General features: G+C 36.9%; 1 protein-coding gene across 4 annotated transcripts in view; it reads left to right on the plus strand.

Moving 5' to 3' along the window:
* Positions 1-16,279, plus strand: part of LOC140141151 (uncharacterized) — a 36,913-nt gene extending 20,634 nt beyond the window's left edge. The window contains exons 6-9 of one of the 4 annotated variants that reach the window (XM_072162942.1): positions 1,599-1,814; positions 5,833-5,863; positions 6,499-6,780; positions 9,907-16,279. In XM_072162942.1, the coding sequence (XP_072019043.1) occupies positions 1,599-1,814; positions 5,833-5,863; positions 6,499-6,780; positions 9,907-10,556 (1,179 nt within the window). In that variant the 3' untranslated portion in view covers positions 10,557-16,279. The remainder of the gene's footprint in view (positions 1-1,598; positions 1,815-5,832; positions 5,864-6,498; positions 6,781-9,906) is intronic. The other 3 variants (XM_072162943.1, XM_072162944.1, XM_072162945.1) reach the window with 3 other exon arrangements.
* The last annotated feature ends 5,827 nt before the right edge of the window (positions 16,280-22,106 follow it).

The following is a 22,106-nucleotide window of genomic DNA, read 5'->3' on the forward strand; positions in this document are numbered from 1 at the left end:
AATTCTTTCATTAAGTCATGTATATTTGTTGTGTACTTCAATCAAACAGTTCCATTTAAAAACCACACTACCCTTGTAGAAGATTTTGGAAATATCTTCCACAGGGGGAGTATGCATTTTAAATGGAATGAACATATTAGGCAGCTCCATTTGAATTTCATACACCCTCTGAGAAAGCCCACAGAGGGAGGGTGAATGGAGCTGCCTAAATAATGTGTTCATTTCATTTAAAATTTATACTCCCCTATGAAAAATATTTCCAAAATCTTCCACAGGGGTAGTGTGGATTTGAAATGGAATAGCCCATTGCACCATAACACATTTCCCATTTCGTCTCTGCTGCAAGTGCAAGTACATGAATGCATTCCGATCAAAATATGAATACCTGCAAATTTTTCCTCCCTGCCTGAACATTCAATGTAGATGGCAGTGGGTCTGAATTCCCCCTTCATCTATTTCAATGTCATCTACTCAATTCTCAGATTCGCATGTGGCTTTCTACTGTCGGCTCTTCAGAAGGAACTTCATCAGTTTCTATCACTTCATCAGTAGGACTTTTCTCACGTTACAGCTAGTGGCGGAAGTCTTGCATGATCATTTCAGATCCTTTTGCTTCCACTGATAAAGAGTTCCACTAAAAATACTATAATAATGTATAGACCATTTGACATGTGACATCATTGCCTGGCAATATGTGTGGAATTTATGGCAATTTCCATTGTTCTTTGCCCTGCAGTGTGCGTGTGCATCATAGTTTGCTCAGGGCACATGCATTTTAAATTGCCCACCACATTTCATATAGTACAAGAAAGCCATTGAACAGTGTAGCAGTTCGTTGAAGCATATCAATAGACCAGTCCCTCGCCTATAAACAATGATGTCAAGTGGTCTATACTTGGGTCATTTGTGACATGGCATTTAAAGATAGCCAAGTGATTTAGAGTTAATATTGATATTTTATTAAAATGTAAATTGACTTGAAATGATCATGTTGAATTCCCTTTTATGACAACTGTTCAATGTCTTAATTTTTGGTTGGAGCTTAAGGATTTGACATATTTTTTGTTTGTTAATGGAAATTTATCTCAAATAAACTGATCATGCATTGAATGGTTGTCAAGATACATATTTTACAAATTCCTTTATATATGTAGAACCTTTACCTATTGTTCAATATATAGTAATAGAGATTTCTGAGCAATTGGTTGATTGACAACTTGGTCAGCTGATTGATTGATTGATTGAATGGTTGGTTGATTGATTGAGTGTCAGTTGTTAATCTGCAAAAAATCTCAGTTACTATCTTAATCTCCAAGGCTAGAATTTCAGCAAAGATCAGAAAATCAATTCTTGCCAAAATTCTTTTGTATTTATTTTTGGCAATTGATTCTTGTGAATATATGTATTTACATGTAGCTACACATTGTCCAAGTAGTGATTTTCATAACATTAGACAATACAAGAATTCTCGCTTCATAAGATGAAATTCTAGCCTTGTATTTCAGCCTTTGTACAATGTCTGTCTAATAGATAATAGAATCCCTATGTAGTAACCTGTCTCTCCCTTTTTCTTAACTCTATTTATCTTCCTCCATTAGCCTCAGTGGCTGAAAGGCCCCACCACCACCACCACCAACACTACCTCTTCAAGTGTAACCTCAAGCACAGGGTACACTCCAAGCGCTTTCAGCAGTAACACAGCCCCAATGCGGGGTCCAGTTGCAGCCAGAGTGGGCGCTGGTCAAACCCAGCAGCACAAGGCGGCCACTAGCAAGCTGCCGTGGCTGGCCGCCAATTCTCCCGTGCACAAACCGGTACTGATTGATAATAGTTTTGTGGGGTGAAGCACTTTTGTGTTGATTTTTTTGATAGACTTATTGCACTGTGCCAACTGTGATAGTATTATGTGTACAATGTACATTCCTGTGATTATAGCATAAGGTTAAGGCAAGTAAAATTAATTATTAGTTTTTCTTTAAAAAAAGGGTTTTTTTATATAAAAAACAATTACAATTAAAAGACAAAATTTCGATTGATTTTCACTGTCAGTACTTTGCTACTCTTGTATGCAGCTAGTTTGTTCTCTACATATAATAATGAACATGAAAAATCATATGGCAGGGGACACTATGGAAGTCTTACTGAAAAGACACTAGATCTATCGTCTTTGGGGAAAAAGCATTGTTTTCGAAACGGCAAAAAAGAAAAGAAAGAAAAGTTGCCTCAAGCCCCTCATCCTCCTTTTTGAAAAAAGTTAGGACGCGAAACTAATAATTAATTTTTCTTGGCGTAATATTTGTAGACCAAAGTTATACAACTTTGTGTCTTTTTCGTACTATAAAAGAGAGTAAAAGAGTGAAATTCAGGAGTGTACATTCAGATACTTCTCATACCGGCATCCAGAATATCTTTTGCACCTGTAGGATGTAGAAATAGAAAATAGATTAATATTGAAGACAATTAACAATATAAGCTGTTCAATCATCTTTTCTTCCTCCCTTCCTTCATGTATGTACCTATAATAATACATATTTCACAAGTTTCTGGTGTTGATAAAATTCATTTACTATTTATTTAACAAAATGCAATAGTACTGATGGATTTACTTTCATTAACACTAGAGTAGACTAGAGTGCAGTGAAATAAATGAATTTTAGTATGATCCACTCTCTATGGGGTCCATTTGAATGTCCCTACATTTCTTGATCTGATTGTTGTTGATGGATATATTAGTCAATCGTGCAATGTTTTGTTTGTTATCGTAATTTAGTTGAACCTATGACTGTTGCTAATGTATGTGTATTTTATTGCTCATAATATGTTTCCTCTCAAGGTGACAGTAATGTCACTTCAAAAGTTTCCATTGCACATTGATATTGGGGCAAACTATTTTTGTGACTGATGACTCAAATCAGAGGTTGGGTCAACTTGAAACAGATACACTTATTAGAAATAATGTGTTCCAGTTTGTCATATTACAAATAAGCATAATGAAATCTTTCTATTGTTTCTTTGATTTCTATGATTTCTTTGTGTACCGAATGCATTTGTTTGTTTGTTTAATTTTTTGGAGCATCTCCCAAAATTCCAAATTATCTGTTAAGATCAACATTATTTCCGGTAGAATCTGATCTTTTTATTTGGACAAACAAAGTCATTTCAGATTATGTCCACAAAGATTAACTATAATTTCTATGATTTCTTTGTTTGTGGATACATTTGTTAAAATTAGTCGATAAATGTTGAAACATGTCCCAAATCTGATGATAGATAACAATATTTCCTCTAGATCTGATTGGACAAACAATATCATTTGAAATTCAAATTATGTCAAAACAAACATTAACATTTTTTTAATTGTATTTGTTGTGACGTGAAGTAAATTAACAATTTTAACTGTACATTTGAATTAATTATCTTACCAAATAATTGGAAAATTAATGCCATTTTCACCAATCCATTTTATGCCAGTGCACACATGAATCAGTCTTTATGTCAGTCATATTCTAATTACCATTTGACGTAGATCTTAAAATTATCTCAAACACTTCAATATTAAAGTTCATCTTCAATATTAGTTTCTGCCTTTCATAATATATCATTCTTTATTACATGGGTTCTCAAAAACAAGCAATGATGCCGGCACTGTACAGCTACCACATGCATTTTCCTCTTGAAATTTCAGGGATAGTTATCAATCATAAACAGATTTGAAAGTAAAATGTAATTAAAATTTAAAGTAAAATTTTAAATGATGATAATTGTGGTGCATAATTAAAATAATCACCTCAGTTCTTTGATATGCACATACATTCAAGCTGTTATCAAAGCTTTTTAGACACATGTGCCAGTGGCATCTGACAAAATATCAAGTGGTGCAAAATTTGCAAATTGTTCTCATGATCGACCCATACCCAAAATAACATTGCCAGGAAAATTGACAATTTTAGCGCTGAAATATAAAAGAAGAAGTAATAGAAAAGAAGAAGTGCACTGCAAATTGCTGTAAATTTCATTCCGTATTTATGTGACGCATAATCAGTAATTGGGATCCCATACATTTCTGATTCAGGCACCTATTAAATTAATCATAAGCTCATTTTGTAATATTAGACAATCGCATAGTATATTAGCTTGCAAGGGTGATTAGTTTTGCATACAACAATGCCACATTGTTTTGCAGGCACTTAATTGCCATGTCAACGGCAGCTTAAAACTGCAGAAAATTTTAATGATTTCATATATACCCTTGACATTTTGTGACATCCATCATTCTTAGATCGTTTGACACAAATTACAAGAAATAAATTATTGACTAATCCAATTTGTAGTATTGATCAGAAAATGATAGCGGTACGATACATTTTTAATTGAAATTTATTGATGTAATGAATGTTTTCATGGTTTCTAAAGTTTATTTACATTTATTTTGAATAACTTGTTGGACCAGTTCCCAGTTATAGTTTGATCAGCTCGTAATCAGCGGGTCTTATTACATTACAGATTAATATCAATATTTTATTTTGAGAATTGCCTTGTGACATCTCGCCAGAAGCATCACAACTTATTAATTGAAGTTCTATACTTTGTCTACTTTATTTAACACACAATATAGACCAAGTAGGTCAATCTTAACGTGGGTCTACTTATCGGCATATTTTCCGCCGATTACGAGCTGATCAAAGTATAGTGCTTCATGATCTTGGCAAAAAGTTTTTTAGATGATTATGAAAAATAATAATATTCAACTATTTTTATTTAGTCCTATCTTGACTTCATGGAATCAACACTCAGAATATTCCAAAACAGATTCATTTGAAGCAGGCTATTCCAGTTGAAATCCAGCTACCCTCTGTGGAGTACACCCCCTATAGAATGCATGACCTTAATCTTCCACACAGGGAGTGTGAATTTCAAATGGGGTTACCAGAATGGGTGACTCCATTTAAAATCTACACTCTCTTTGGGGGAGATTAAGGTCTGGTCTTCCATAGGGGGTGTATGGTTTGGATTTCAAATGGTATAACCCAATACCATTATATCTGTCACTTTTTGGCAAGTTATTATGCCATAGGATAGGATCCAGCCAGTATTTTGTTGAGTCTTTGGTTTGACACCAAAAAGTGATACGCACTTCTGATAAGTTGAAAGTTGCTGAATCTAGATCTACTCCCTATTCCAGCAAAATACAGAACTGATTTTTTGGGATTAAAAAAATTTGATCCTGTTTTGCCAAATGAAACATAGCTAAATCCTAATCCTTTAGTTAGTCCTAACAAGCAATGAAAGTCAATTTTAATTTTTGACCAATTTTTGGACATACATGTAAGGGCCAAAAACATGCGTTTTTAGGGTGTTTTTAGTATGCTGTGACAATCAAGTCCAAAGACTTGCACTAAGACTAATTTCAGTTTATGCATTCTAATTTTGGGAAAAGACATGTTTCATTCTTAAAACCAACCATTTAATTAAAATAACACAAAAAAAGTGGAAATTAGAGCAAAATTTCGGCATATACTCAAGATTTTGAATGCTTAGACTTTGATTTTTGTGACTCGATTGTCAGAAAACAGGCAGAAAATGCATGTTTTTGGCTCTTTTTAAAGAAATCAGTTTTAACTGATTTCTTGAAAAAGAGCCAAAAACTGAACTTTTTCTTTTATCTCCAGTCAGGACTAAAAATGAATGATTAGGATTGAGCTATGTTTCATTCGGCAGAACTCGATAATAACTTTCTAATCCCAAAAAATTAGTGCTGTATTTTTCTGGAATGGGTAGTAGTAATATTAATATATATCTAACTATTTTTTTAACTTCCTTTTGTTTTTGCAGGAACAGGAGAGAAAGGAGAAAGAGGAGCTAGGTAGGTTTGATCAAATTCAAGTTTTAGATACAGAAGACCGAGGCTCGGTGGCATAAGTAGAAGACAGAGGCTCGGTGGCATAAGTATGATATGTTGCCTGGTTTTGCGTAGTGTATTCTGCATGTGACAAGCATGGATTTGTGATTTGAAAGCCAACTGTTACTGCACAGTAAAGACATTTGCATTGCATGGTGTGGTCATTGCATGTAGTAGTGACACATGTTTTCGGTGATGGGTCATTGATTGATTCTTCTTCTATACCATTTTTCACCCTGATGTGCCAATGATGTCAGTGCACATTTCACTGGGCGCAGCCTTGCATCGCTAGCGTTCACTCAAAGCGCTGGGGTGCACATGCACACGGTTAAAGATGCGCGAGCGAAACAGCTGCTTCAACACATTGACGTCACTGCTACATCAAGGTGAAAAATGGTGTAGAATTATATAGGGACTAATAATTGGTGATAAAGTATTTCCTAGCTTAAAAAGCATTAGGCCTTTGTCAAACTGGCTGTATAGATTGATGCTAACAAACAACACAGAAATAGATAATCATAATTCTGTAGCTTGCTTAAATTTGCTATAAAAACTAATTTTAAGTGTAAAACAAGATGTCTTCAATCATCCCCTCACAGAAGCTAACATCTCCAACGGAGTCACCAATTCCCCACGTCAAGCCCCAACTCTCAACACGTCAGAGGACGAAGAAGATTACCCGTTCTTCGGTTCCAAACCTGCTAACAACACGAAGCCTGCCCCCAAGGCCACTAACAAGTTTGCCGTGCAGAGCGTGAAGGATCTGCAGAAGTATTCAGCGGCTAGGGCTAGCCCAACGGGTAATGATGATGATTACAATGGCCTCTTTGCTAACCCTGATACAACTAACCCATCCACCGCTACTAACACCACCCATGAGGGTAAATTGTCAAATGTTTTTCTGCATTAACTATCTTTCCAACTTTGAACTAACCAAACTATCTTTCTAATCTTGTTGCATTTTGCATCAAAATAGTGTCAACCAATGAACTGGTACCAATATGACTTCAGTGGTCTGTGAGCTGTTTTATAAAAGCTTCTGAAATCAGTAGAGTAACTAGGTGGGGTAAATGGGCTTCCTTTACACCACCTGTAACAAACATCCTAGCTACGCTATCTTTACCTCAACTGATGTAACATCCTAACTACTGATTTCAGGAAGCTATTTACACCGGAAATGGGGGCGAGGATTTATATATATATATTTTCGCACAAAAAATATCACATCTCCCCTCATATCGAAGGAAAAATTTCACATCCCCCTTAAATCCTCCATTCCTTGTATAATTTTATATGTCCCCCCTCCAATATTAAGGTCAAAATTTCATGTCCCCCTCAAGTCAATCAAAAAAGTTTGTACCCCCCCTAAAAGCCCCCTGCCCAGCATAAATAGTGATCACTTCCTAAGTAAGGTCACATTTGCTACAAGTTTGTCTAGCTATTCGCCATATAAGTGACGTAATATTCGGATCAACTACCATAGAAATAGATGAATACAATTTTTGAATAGATCACCCTGCACTACAAGCAGGTTGCACTCATCATCTGTGTTTGTCTGCAATAATAGATTGAATACAATACCACTCTTTTCAAAGATACTTATCTTACAGATGTCAGTGAGTGATCAGCATGATATGAATATTCTATAGAATTACGATCCAGGTCTTTATCCCTGTTCTTTGACATCTATTGTTCCAATTAATTACGTCACTTCTACGGCGAATAGCTATTCATAAACAAGTAACGTTGCTGCAAACCCTGTCCATGATCAACTTGCTCCTTTTGATGTCTCGCTTGCTTTGCTTGTTTGTTTGCTAAATTGACTGTTAGTATGTGCAAATTGCACAATGGGCTATCCAGTTGAAATCCATTACACCCTCTATGGAAGACATGACATTATAAGGTGGTACTACACCCCTTGACAAATTTGTGACTATTTTTGCATTTTTCTCAAAAACTAATAAAACACTGGTAACAAAAGTTATGTATATTATAGGGGCAAGGAATCCAGTTACACCACTGGAATTTCAGTGACTCAAGACAAGTAGTTATTGATTTATTGATCAAATATTGGTTTTCCCTCATTTTTGACTAACTCCTCAACTGTTGTCTGTGCTGAAATAAAATTTTCAGTGCAGTAGTTGTAGTCCTTGCCCCTACAATATACATCTTAGGGCATGATCACATCAGGCACTTTTGATGTAGGGACGTGGAGTCGACCCTACATCGAAACCACTTCCCTGTGTAGTGTGAACACAAAGTAAGTGGATTTGACCCTACATCAACAATGTGGATCGAAACTACCTGGTTGAGGTAGTTTCGACCCTAGGAGGTGGGTTAAATTTCGTAATGTGAACGCGATAATGTGGAGTCGATCCAGATCGACTCCACATATACCGAAGTGGCCGTGGTCGCACGGGCGAAATGGTGATCGTCAATGGAACAAATGACTAATGGCGACACACAGCTAGGCGCAGCGCCTCACGCCGAACTGCGCTTATGCGTTTTGCGTGAATGACGCGTGCTGGGGTGAATTTACGCGTGCGTAAGTTGGAACTTTATTGACTCGCGCAGTAACAAAAACCGAATAATTCCCGCCTATTAAGAGCTGATCATAGTATAGGCCTATGGTTCTGTATTCGGCGTTTTAGCCGCCACAATGTTACCGCTAATCGCTTCTCTGGGACTAGAATGCTGCGTGGTAACAGCGCTTTACTTCCAGGTCATTCTAACATCCAGGTATGTGGATTCGCTCCACTTACGTCATCACACACTTTCGATGTAGATTAGCTTGGTAGTGTGAACACGAACTCAATGTGGATTCGATGTGGATCGACACCACTTCACTACTAGGTACGAACCCACATTGTGTGATGTGAACACGCCCTTACTTGTCACCAATGCGCTATAATTTTTGAGAAAAATGCAAAAATAGGCACGAAATTGGGCAGGGGTGTAGTACCCCCTTAATCTCCCTCACAAGTGGTGTAGACTTCAAATGGAGTCGCGCATATCAGGTAACTCATAGGGTGTGTGTGGATTGGAACTGGAATAGCCCATATACATTGTAAATTGTCGCATCTTAATTTTGTGAATGCGCTATTTTTGTTCAGATATATGTTGGGAGATAGTGAAATTGTATTTAATCAGGAGATATAGATTTTTGTGCATGTATACGACAATTGCACTTCCACTTATATCAATATCATCGTTGGGCAGGAAAAACCTTTTATGTGTCATTTGCCCCTGATCATGTTTAATTAAAGCAAAACCTATGTAAAAGCATGGCCGTTTTGTTTTAAACATGTTCAAGGGCCATAATTACATGTTTTTCCTGCCCAATGACAATATGACATTTCCTACCTGTGTATGATACATACATGTGTATATTATGTACCCAGCAAATGTCACTTTTTGCATGCAAAAATGTCACCATACTTAAAGGATCGGATAGCGACGTTTGCACAGTATTTTTGTGGGGCCTGAGAGCACATCAGACACCAGGTTACATTCTGAATACGAGGAATGTCCTTTTGGTATCAAATAATTGAGATTTTTTGAAATTTGCGACATAATTCAAATTTTATAGCAAATTATTAGCATCCCCCAAGATCTAAAAAAGTATCAAAGGATCAGTTATTTTTATTGCAATCATTATTTTGCGGTATAACTTGGCTGCTGTAGATCTCATTTTGATTCCTCATAATCTGTTTCTGTCTTTTGCCGTTCTTGAATTGATAACACTCTGATCTAATTGCCCATTTTGAGAGATGACATGCAATTAGGCAATTTCAATCAAAGTGTAACAAATACATTTTTCCCTTATTGACAAATGGTGGGGAGGGGAGGCTCATCAATTTTTTTCAAGTTGATTGACTGCAATGATACTTGTATAATAGTGTACAAGTGACTGCAGTGATTTGAAAAAGCATTTAACAGGGTTGTGTTTCAAGTAGTTTACACATATGGTCATTGACATACATCGCTATTTATCATTTTTTTCACAGATGGGAGGAGTGCAAAGGAGAGAGAAGAACAGGAAGCCAAAGAAGCGGAAGAAAGACACAGGAAAGACTTACTATTAGCGAGAATGCGAGATATTGATGACGGCAAGAAACCGGATTCGGGCAAGTCACAGAGGACGTACAACCACACCGATCCGGTCAAGAATATGCACAATGGTCTACCATCACATCCTGAGGTCAATAAACAGAGGCGTAAATCTATCGAAGACGATTTGACGTTCGGTAGTTACGCTCCGTCGTTTACAAACGGCGCCACCAAGCCTGCTGCTAAGGGACCTGCCAAGAAAAAGAATCCGTTCTTTGACAATGACAATGATAGCGATAGTGGGTTCAAGCTGTCGCCGAAACACTCGCCGCAGCGAGCGGCAAAGAAGAACAGTCTTATGGCGGATCTGTTCGGTAACGGCAGCGATAAATCGGACAGTCAGTCGAGAAGCTCGTTCGGTGAGGAAACTATCTTCTCTTCATCGACGAAAGCTAAACCTGTCGCAGATAGCGGGGTTTATCCGTGGGAGAAAAAGGTTGAAGTTGGACAAGGAAACGGCGGCAATAAACCCAAGAATGGGGGTCTGCCACCGCAAAAGTCATATTCTGATGATTTTGATGATGATATTGAGGAAATGACGTTATAACAAAGAAAATGTTGCAGTAACGGCATGAGTGAGGAATATAGATAAAATTATGTCAGTTAAATATTGCTGGTAAGAATTTAAAATGATTTTGTGATGGCTTTGATCATTCTTTACACTTGTAGCAGTACTGTAGTACAGTACTTATGATAACACTGTGTAAAATCCATAGAGATTAGAACCAAGGAGTACCGACTCAAAATTGCCTTGTGTATAATTCTATGGTAATCTGCTATTTTGATTTATTGCTAATGGAGGGCAAAGAGTGTACCTCAGGTATTTATTGGCTACAGCTTGAAATGGAACGATTCTTGGCGAATTTAAGCTTGTGTGTTACAAAGGTTTATGTACATGTATGCATCACAACACGCTATACACAGTATGCATACAACAGCGCACTTTGTCGGGAGCGTGGCGAAATAATCTGGAGGTGCACTATTTTTGCCCTTCATGAGTTGGTACTCTTTGATTCTACCTCATTGGTGTAATCCTAAACCCTAATATCTGCGTTTTGGTGGTGACTATTAACCCCATGAGCACTACCTGCTGATATATGAACCTCTAAGAACTATTTTGATTGGTTACAAAGAGAGCTATATCATCTGTTGAGCCAATCAGAGGTATGGTAAGAATGATGAGTACGGCTGATGGGGATTAAGCTTAAAATTGCTGCGAGATTTGATTGGTTACTCGGATGCTTTTATCATGTAATTAGCCAATAAGGGGAACTGTAAGAAAGGCAGTAGTGCCCTTGGGGTTGAAGTCATGACATTTTGTGGCAGGATCCCCAACTCCCAACAATTTCACTTTAGGATTGAAATTGCGTAAGTGGTGATAAGTAATCCAAGTTTGCTAGCTTTATAGGAAAACTTGGTAATAACTCTTTTTGGATCAAACTTTTTGGTATGACACCTTGATTTATGAGAATTTGTAAGTATTTTTTACAGCTAATAAGTGCCCCTTTTGTATGATTTGTATCAATTTGTAGCAGAAAAAAATGTCATTTAGTAGAGTGTGCTTTTGATAACCCCTCTATGAAGCTGAAGCTTGGACGATGCGGCCATTGGGCTATTAAATTCCATAGACCCCCTATGGAAGTTGTGACCATACTCTTCGACACACATGTAGTGCAACCTGAATAGGTGATTCCATTTGAAATCAACACCCCCTGTGTGGGATGTTAAGATCATGTTTTCCATGGGGGGCGTATGGATTTCAACTGGAATAACCTGCCAATTCAGGTATTCATAAATTTGAAAAATCAGATAGAGCCATTCATGTGGTTACATATTCATGATGCGTGTGATCCAATTACATTTTATTATTTGCTTACACACCGCTGAGGCAAATGTGGGTCATTAACATCTCACAATTGACTGCAAAAATTTGTATAGCAAATTTGAGCAAAAACATTATTTAGGCACTGTTCTTATGATTATTATATTAGCATATGTTTACATTGTAAAAAATTGCTATACAAGCTGAAATTTGTGTAGCAGTGCACCAGGAGAATCGAACACTGGACATAAATCCTTGTTGCCAAAAAGTTTAGAAATTGCAACCTGCTGGTATCTATTTGTGAAACTTCTCGGGGGTCTGCACCCATGGCCAATACATTGCCTAGAGTTTAGTAGTGACATATAGGTGCATATTTGGCTGATTGCAGTATCGAATCATGTGCTGACACAGACTTAATCACACAGATGGTATTCACACTTACAGTGCAACCGCGTAAAGGCGCTGGTGTTGGAATAAGTTGAAACTGTCAAACTTTTTCCTCCCACAATTGAAACCAAAAATAATCAAATCCAGAACTGGGTTTGTCTTTCTTGAAATATGTTGCTCTTCGGCAGCTTAATTGTAAAATATTTATTTGTACAATACAAAGTAATAGGTGATAGCAAAAATATATTTGTTTATAGAAATGTTATCACTGCACAAAAAGTATTCATTTTCTACACTTGTGTATAGAACAGGTTCTTGTATAATAAGGAAAGATGTAAATAATGGAAATAGTAGAAGTAAGCATTATTTTATTATGTGCAATATTTCACCTTGAATTATGTGTCTTAAAACCAACAAATATTAGTACAGTATTGTTTGATTGAAATTTGATGTCCGATAATGTTCCCTGGGTTGTGTTTCACTAACATTTATGAAGCATCGTACAGACGGCACAAAAAGTAACGCAGCTTCAGAACTAATAATTGTTTTCACAATGCTTCAACATTGAAGAAGAATGATTTTTGATACCCCATTTGTCCAATTTTGTTCAATATAAAACAACATAGCAGTGGTTTTAAAGACAAAATATCCAAATTTAAAAGTTGCAGATATTTGTATTGAAGTCAGCGCGAAGATAATGTACGTAATGATTTACATGCCACAATGCTTGCGTAATGACCATTGATCGCTGCAAACGGCAATTTTTAAGTTTGGGTATTTCTTAAAAGCATTACTTACTGTGTTGTTAATATTGAACGACATTGGACAAATGGGGTATCAAAATGCGCGTAAATAAATCATCCTTCTTTCTATGTTGAAATATTGTGAAAACATTTATTAGTTACAGGTGTATTGATCATGCATTGGCGTTGCACTGGCTGATTCATTAGTGATAGAAGTTAAGGACAGCAGTGCCCCTTTTGCACATTCAAAATATGGGACCAATTTAAGGGTTTTCCGTCGTCACCCGATTCGACTCGACTATTGCGTCTCTTTTCAACGCGTGCGTACTCCGCGTCTTGCTCGGCGTTGCGTTGCAGACATCGCAGAGAACGATGCGTGCTGTGCGTGTCAATGCTATTTTTGCGCACCGGCGATAACCAGGGCCACAAAATAAAGAAAACAATGTTTGCTGAGTGCAAGAAAGGTGGCCGCTTAAATATAACATGTAGGCCTACAAACCAAATTTTGCCAGCGTGCTTACCCAACAAACACAGAATCAAGTGGTTTTTTTAAACATTAGGCCTAAACGAGTGTTGGTTAAATTGGTTAATTCGTTTTAATAATATTTTGGCCTAAATGTTGGGTAACAGCTACCGGTATATTATAGGCCTATTAAAGGTTATTGTAGAACGTTTCATAATGAAACGCACCACACGGCAACTTTTAAAAGTTTATAATCCAACATTTAAATGTTTAAAGCATTTTGTGTTATTGGGTAAAGACCTAGGCCTACTACGTGCACTGAATTCATAATGCATGCGATATAGACAACACCATCAAAACTATTCAATTTCAAACAAATGTGTCATACAGTTACAAAAATAATACCATAGCCTAATAAGCCAAACGTTTTTCTACAGCTATAGGCAACCCAGTGTTTAACTTTGCTTTAATTGAACTGCTATGTGATATGAATCCACAATTCCGTATTATATAGTTCTTGTGACCAAAAAAGTTTTCCTCTCGGTAAACGGCACTAAGCATGCTAAGTAGGCCTATGCCTATAATAATTGTAGGCCTATTATAGTCAAACACTTCCGGTCATGGTGTCAAACGCTTCGCTTTAACATGTTTAATAAATCCTCTTTTTGGTCGATCGAGTCAGGTGAACCTGGTGAAAGCTGAAAATTCCTCACTTTGTGTAATTTGATAACTCTTTGGTCCAATATCTTTGCAGATTGCAGAATGAGAGTCTTTCTTACACCCACCCGTTTATGACCAAAATACACCAAATTAGTAAGAATATTAAGGCATGAAATCTTAATAATCGACATCATTCGAATAATTGTTCCTATTATGGTAACTTCTTAGGTAACTTTTTTTACAGTGAAAACTTTCCTGCGTAAACATACAATTCCTTTTTTGTGGCCATATGCGTAAATGAACGCTTATCCGGCATCAGATCGCGCGTGTATACCAGCGCCTTGGTACGCACTCAAAATATCCATGTACGCAATTAACTACGCATGGTGTCGCAGAAAAAATGCATTTTTGACCTATTTTGGTCAATTTACGCAAAAACAAGGTCAGGTACCCCCAATTTTTTTTTGCGCGATTTACAGAGCTTTTTCTTTTTCATAACATAACATAATATATAAAATTAAAAAAATTTGATCGATACAATTTTTTTCTACAACGCAAAAGGTTGTCTATTTTAAGAAAATTGCTGATTTTGCCATTGAAGTGTACAGAGATTTTTGGAAATGTACACCACTTTTAAAACGGCTGTAGCTCAAAAGTGAGGTCCGGCACCCCCTGTTTTTTTTACTGATTTATTATCTACACATATGTGACCCCTCGGCACAACTGAGCCCGGATGTCGCCAGTGCCACTATTGAGATATGCTCCATCGAACTTAACAATAAACAATATATATAGGAAACAAAGGATTTATTGACTGTTTTATTGATTTTTCACTACTTAAATGTCAAGTACTATAGACATGATATACATCATTTTAAAGCTAATTTCAAGCAGAATATTTTGGTTGGATATCTCAAAAATGATGATTGGCGACTTCAGGGCTCAGTTGTGCCGAGGGGTCACATATTAATGTACAAAATATGTCAATTTAAAAAATTTGATCGATAGGTTTAGTTACGACGGTAAACCCTTAACCAAAAGTTTAATCGTGTATCATGGAATGAATTGTTTCTGAATTTATCAGGGCAAATGATAATGTTGTAGTTAACATTGGCTGTAAAAGTGGTGTATCTGCTACAAGTCCCCAAACAAAGTACCAGTGCGATAGCCTTTGTGGTATCTTTGACAGATGATATCGCTGTTTGGAGCAAAAGTTTGAAATATCTTTCTTTTTCTCAGGATGTGATGACAGACCATTGTGCATATTCTTGATATAGCCGGTTAGATCAACTTTGTCAGATACTCGTCAATAAGTTTTCTTGTGCAAAATTTTGACAGATGAGAATGAAAGAAGATATTCCAAACTTTATGCTCCAAACATGATATCTAAAAATTGTGCTTTTGTATTTGTGGAAATTTTGTATTTTGGGGTGTGTCATTATGTATTCAGTTAACTTGGAGATAGTAAATTGGGCTGTTCCATTTGAAATCCCCACACCCCTAGTATGGAAGACATGACCTTAATCTTCCACACAGGGAGTGTGAATTTCAAATGGGGTCACCTGAATTGGTGACTCCATTTAAAATCTGCATGCCCTTCGTGGGAGATAAAGGTCATGTCTTCCACAGGGGGTGTAGGGATTTCAAATGGAATAGCCCATCCCAATGCCCACATGTAAACTCACATTTCAAAGATGTCAGGAAGGAAAGAGACTCTTGTTATCGCAGGCGCTGACAGATTTTTGGCAAAGGGTATACAAATTTTAATATTTTATATCCGAAGCTATTTGATTCTGGCCAAGTTTCAAAATAAGCTTTGTATTGTCAGGATTCAGTTTATTTGGTTTCAAATTTCTTTCCCCATTCAGGCCTTCATTTTTTGAAAATTGCTGGAGCTCTGTTAATCACTCTCCTGAGTTTACTAAGGTGCTCAACAAGGAGCTCAATCTTATAATATCTGTATTAGTGAGGAGCTCAGTAGATCATACTCGTGGAATGTTGTTAAGGAGAGCTGTAGGAGCTCTGGTGCAATCGAGCTCCTCAAAAATGAAGGTCTGCCCATTTGCTGTTGAGTAGCAAATGGATACTGAATAAGAATATTTTCAAAGATATACCATCATAATTCATTATCCTTTGTGTGTGTTATTTCTAGCCTGTGTGCGTTAGACAATAAAGTCAATGTGCTTTCATTGATAAACTGAATTAAATTGTGTTTGTTGTCTTTTTTTGTGTAATAATGTAAAATTTGGTTTGAGGTGATGTCAGAATGTTTATTATCCCTCCATAGCCTTTTTGAAATATGGCGGACACTAAAGGAGAGGGCGTTCTTTGATTTGGGTAATCTTCTGTCAGCTGAGAAGCATACAAAAGATTACCCAAACCAAAGTACGCCATTCTCCTTTTGTGCCCGCCATACTTCAAAAAGGCTAATGGGATAAGTTTTCTTTATCAGTGGCATACTGAATGAAATTTTGTTACCTTTCCTGTGACTTTGCATGAAATTGTTATTTTAAGAGGCATCTGTAAAATGAGGTGCATTTTAGTCTTGCACCATATAGGAAAATGCATACCACTCGTTTGGTACATTTAGTTATGTTTTATGTGTCCATTTTTCAATGACATAACCAAAATCTTCATGGGGGAAAAAGTGGGGTGGGGGTTTGCCGAAGATTAGGCAATATTTGACCAAAATAGTGGATTTTTCAAATTTGTTTTGTTTTTACTGAGCCACTCCTCCATGCTCCATTATATATATATAACAATTTAAGCAACTTCCTTAGTAAACCATTGCATTAATAGAAATATGTTTCACACAATGATTACAAAAACCTAATTTTCAGGTCAAACCTCACGTTTTTGGTTGTACAGGGGTAACAACTTACTCTGATGTTGGCAAAAAACGGTGACAAATTGTCCATCTTAACAATAGAATCAAGGAAAGAGCCAAAAACTTGTTTACTTGTGCAATATGAAAGTCAATGATCAACAGTGGCTATTTAGGCCGGCCAGTTTTTATGCCTTTTTGGTCGAAAAAGGTCCAAATTTTGGAAAAAAAGTCCACTTTTTCAAAATCCGCCCCCAGTCCAAAAAGGTCAACATTTTGTAAAAAAAGGTCCACTTTTTCAAAATCACCCTTCCCCCCAATAGATCCTGGTTATGGGCCTGATAACGATATGTTCTAGGTTGCACAAACTTTTGAAATCCTTGTGATCAGACATAATTTGGTGTTTCTGTAAAAAGATTGGGAGTATTTTCAATTTTTTTACCCCTGTATAACATTTTGTTGACTCTAGCGGTCATCTTGGGTCAAATCCAAAGTGGTTCTAAACTAGTTCTAAACTATATACTTTGGACCTTACACTTCATTCATGGAAACACTTATGTTTATGCTTTCATCACAAAGTGCCGGGAATATTGCGATCATGAAATTTGGGGAATATTGCGATCATGAAATTCGGTGAAAACTGGGGACGAAAATGACAACATTTGATTCCCAGTCTGGGGTAACTAACCTCGCCAGGGAGATTTCTTAAAGGGGTTGATCTAGAAATGGGAAATCCAAACATCCAAATTTTGTGTTTCCCCTCTCCTCAATGGCCAATATATTTTCATCTAAAACTTATTTACCCCTTTTAAAAAAAAGTTGATTGTAATTATAAAAAAAAAAAACTTGTATAGGCCTACACGTAATTCCCTTTTCTTGAAAAACGAAACATGTTTCTCCCATAAATTATTGGTCGTGAATCGATGGAAATCTTAAATTGGGATCAACCGGATCATGACTAACTCAGCAAACATAAAACGTTTTTAAAACGAGGTTATATTTTGGATTTATGGTTTTGGTAAAAATGTTTTAATAACATTAAATGTCGGGTTATATAAAAATATTTTTGGCAAATATTTGTTAAAACACCCACTATAAGGGGACACGCACAGCAATTGTATATTGGTGCTTTCGGTTATGACCATTATTACTCATTCTGGGAAATCCCCACATAGGCCTATTATTTATTAGCAACATATTGCTCTCGTTGCGTCGCCACAATAGAGAAGGCATGGAAACATAACATATGGACATATCTATCGTGATATAGGACTAAGACGGTATAGCCTATGTACTAGTATTATTCATCTTCTGCTATTTTTTCTGGATATCTCGAGGTAAGACAAGTATTCTCAAAACTTCTAATTTTAAATCCACATTATAAAAATATACAGCTATACGCTGGCGAAGTTACGTAATTAATCGGATTATTTACCATAGCAATAGGTGAAAACAATTTTGAACATATCGCGCTGCACTACAAGCAGGTTACACTCATCACCTGTGTATGTCTGCAATCATAGATTGAATACAATACTGGTCTTTTCAAAGATACTAATCTTACAGGTGCAAGTAATCAGCTTGATATGGTTCAATGAAGAGGTACCGCGTGCCGGTATCAGTGGAGCGCGGTATATTCAAAAATTGTTTTCACCTTTTGCTATGGTAGTTAATCCGATTATTACGTAACTTCGCCAGCGTATAGGCCTATGGCGATATGTTTCTTTGTATTTTACATCATTTTCATCCCAGTTTGAAACTTAGGGCTGTGCACTGTGGCGTAGCTGCCGGGGGGGGGGGGAATTGCCCCACTGGCAATGCATATTTGGGCCCACGTCCCATTTGCCCCCCCTAGCGCAGGGCAAAATAATAAAGGAGTGAGAGAGATGGAAAAAAGGGGATAGATTTTGAACAATTTTACAATTTTGTTAAAAAATGGAACTATATTATATCAAAATTAAGTCGCTATCCCTTGTATTCCTTGTAGTTGCATCATACAATACATATGCCGGTTTTGTTTTTGATTAAAAAAACTGTACATGTCTTCGAGCTTCGCGCAAAAAATTGTATTTAACACTAGCACTATTTTCGCCCATTATAAGGATAAAAACATTGTGCGCGCGCAGCGCGAAATTATTATTATTTTTTTTGGCCCATGATCGGGGTGAATTTTTCTTTTCATTTGCCCTCCAGATTTTCTCTTAGATTTTTTGTCAGAGGGGACCTTTTTGCTTTCATTTTTGTCAGGCTATGCCCCCCCCCCCCGCCCCCCGCTACTGACAAAACTCTTTTGTGCATGCGGACCCGAGCAGGAAATTTTACATATTTAAACGTTTCCTGAGCCTAGAGTGTGTTATTTAAAAGATGCCAGTAAATGTGTGCCAACAATTGCCCCCACGGCCTGCCAAACATTACTTGTCCCCCCACCTCTCGGCCTGCCAAAAAAATCTTTGGCAGCCCCCAATTCTATACCCTCTCACAGGGCTCATAATTATTGCACCGCCCCTTACTAATAAGTTTATACGCAGGATTGTTTTTTTGGAGGGGGGGAGGGGGGCTTGCGGGACTTCTAAAAAATGGACCTTATTTCGAATAATGCGGATTTTTTTAAAAAGTAGATCTACCCATGGCCTTCATATTAAATGCCTGTTATTTTTGGACTCTTTGAATCCCGTATCACTAAAAAGTGGACATTTGTCATTTTTTTTCCCACGGGAAATTGGGGGTCTTTGAAATACACACAGCACATCTTTAATATATTGAGCAAGCTACCTCCCCTGAAGTTACACATTACACAAGATACGTGCAATGTATGCAGTAATATAAAGCATAGTATAATCACGGTTTGGTTGAACATGTTGAACTTAGGCCATTCTGGTTAACCACGGGACATTCCGACATACCTAACGATATACCATATTAATTTGTTAGTTTCCCAAAACGGCTGAAATAAAAAAAAATCCTTTAAAAAGGAACGGGCGCTCAATGGGAGATTTGATGTGATGTGCTGAAATGCCTTGAAATCACCGTTTCGATAAAAACAGTTAAAACATAAGCATAACAAACAAAGAAAGATTATGAAATGCAAGGCATATACATAAGCTTACATATATTGCAGTGGAGATGTGTAAAATGGTACTGCATGGGATGTAAGATGGTTGGTTTCAAATAAAAGGAATAACGCTCAATTAAAATTGTCATTTTATCTGTTGCTAAAAATTCATCTTCAAAGTGCAGAATTCAACAGGTTTTTTCCATGATTTGACAACAACAAAATTCTTTGAAATGTTCACATGATAAACATGACTGTTTTTTGTTGTTGTTGTAAATATCTGATAGGATTGCGCATGTCTAGCAGTCCACTGGTCTCTTTATCATGGGGCATAGCAGCTCTTGAAAAAAAAAGTCGAATCAAATAAAAAAAAATCCGATTCAAAATTTTGCAGTAACGATGTGAAGGAACAAGCTTTCAAATGAAACCAAATTCATTACCCAGGGATGTAAGTAAGACTGAAGCAAAAAATCCTACAAATCTGGAAAAAAATCCTGAAAAAGCGCGCGAATTTGGGCTAAAAAGCCCCAAAACGGACAGATAATAAATAAAAGTGCGGAAATTTGGACACAAAAAAAATCCTACATTTAGGATTAATCCTACAAACTTACATCCCTGATTACCTTGCGGCAAGATAGCAAACTTTGTTCTACGAACTTATTGACCGCCCTCGTACAAGTTTATCAAATGTTCATTGAAATTATAAGTTTGTAAAGCACTGAGGGTTTTTTTTTTTATTGTTTTACATTTTTAAATAATTATTTTTGAAATGTTTTTCGTTTCATGAAAATTACCAGGCCTTCACTCTTACTGTATTTTTCAAAACAAAAATCATGAAAATCGAGCGGCCTACAAACTACAAAGAAACAAAATGTTATTTCTTTTCTTTTTCAAGGGGGTACTGCACCCCTCGATAAATGTTTGTCTATTTTTGCATTTTTCTCAAAAACTAATAACACAGTGGTAGCAAAAGTTATGTATAGGCCTATTAAAGGGGCAAGGAACCCAATTACTACACTGGAATTTCAGTGACCCAAGACAAGCGGTTTTTTATTTATGATAAGAAATAAGGTACCACTAGGATGTACCTCATTTCCTATCAATATATACTGAACCGTCTGTCTTGAGTCACTGAAATTTCAGTGTAGTAATTGGATCCCTTGCCCCAATAATATACATAACATTTGTTACCAGTGTGTTATTATTTGTTGAGAAAAATGCAAAAATATTCAAAATTTACCACAGGGACGTAGTACCCCCTTAACGCTTATTCGGGGAGCCTATTATACTAAAGTGCCCCCTGCCTCCCAAATACATGAATTAGACAGCCTTTGAAATGTTTAAATAGACATCAATGGATGGATTTTTTTTGGGGGGGGGGGGTGCACGTATCGTGCGTCCGTGCGGGTAGCGAATTTTTTTTCCGTAGTTAACATTTGAATAGGAGAAACTTATAATACATAATGTATAGTATTACATGTATTATGAGGCTAGATTCCACATGCCATTATTACTAAGTATTTCTTCTTAAAACAAAAAGAAACGAACTATATTATATTTAAAATTCTACAAAGGATTGACCGGGGTTCGAACCAACAACCTATCGATCCATAGTCAGACGCTATACCACTATGCTACGAGTAGTTCTGCCAGAAAGCCGTCTTTCTATCATACTTGTTGATTACGGAATAAAGCGTATACACGATACACTATATTACTAGTATATAGGCCCTATCTCCGATCAATATTGAACCCTAACCCTAACCCTAAGACCCTAACCCTAACCCTAACCGTAACCCTAAACCTAACCCTAACCCTAAACCTAACCCTAACCCTAACCCTAACCCTAACCCTAACCCTAAACCTAACCCTAACCCTAACCCCTAACCCTAACCCTAATAGGCGGGACACCACGTATACAGTTGCTTAAACGGGCTCCCTATTCAAATGTTAACTACGGTAAAATAGTTCGCGTCCGGGTAGGCCTTGTGGTATAGAATTAAAAACAGGGAAAATATGACACAACATCCATTGGGGGAGTAACACAAAATATATAAACAGACTTGTGGTATAGGCTTACGTGCATTGTACTAGCTCTCTTTAAATGCTAGTGATATGTGCATTTTTGCACGGGGAGGGTACCAGT

This window comes from Amphiura filiformis, chromosome 19, assembly GCF_039555335.1.
Source record: "Amphiura filiformis chromosome 19, Afil_fr2py, whole genome shotgun sequence".
Lineage (NCBI taxonomy): Eukaryota > Metazoa > Echinodermata > Ophiuroidea > Amphilepidida > Amphiuridae > Amphiura > Amphiura filiformis.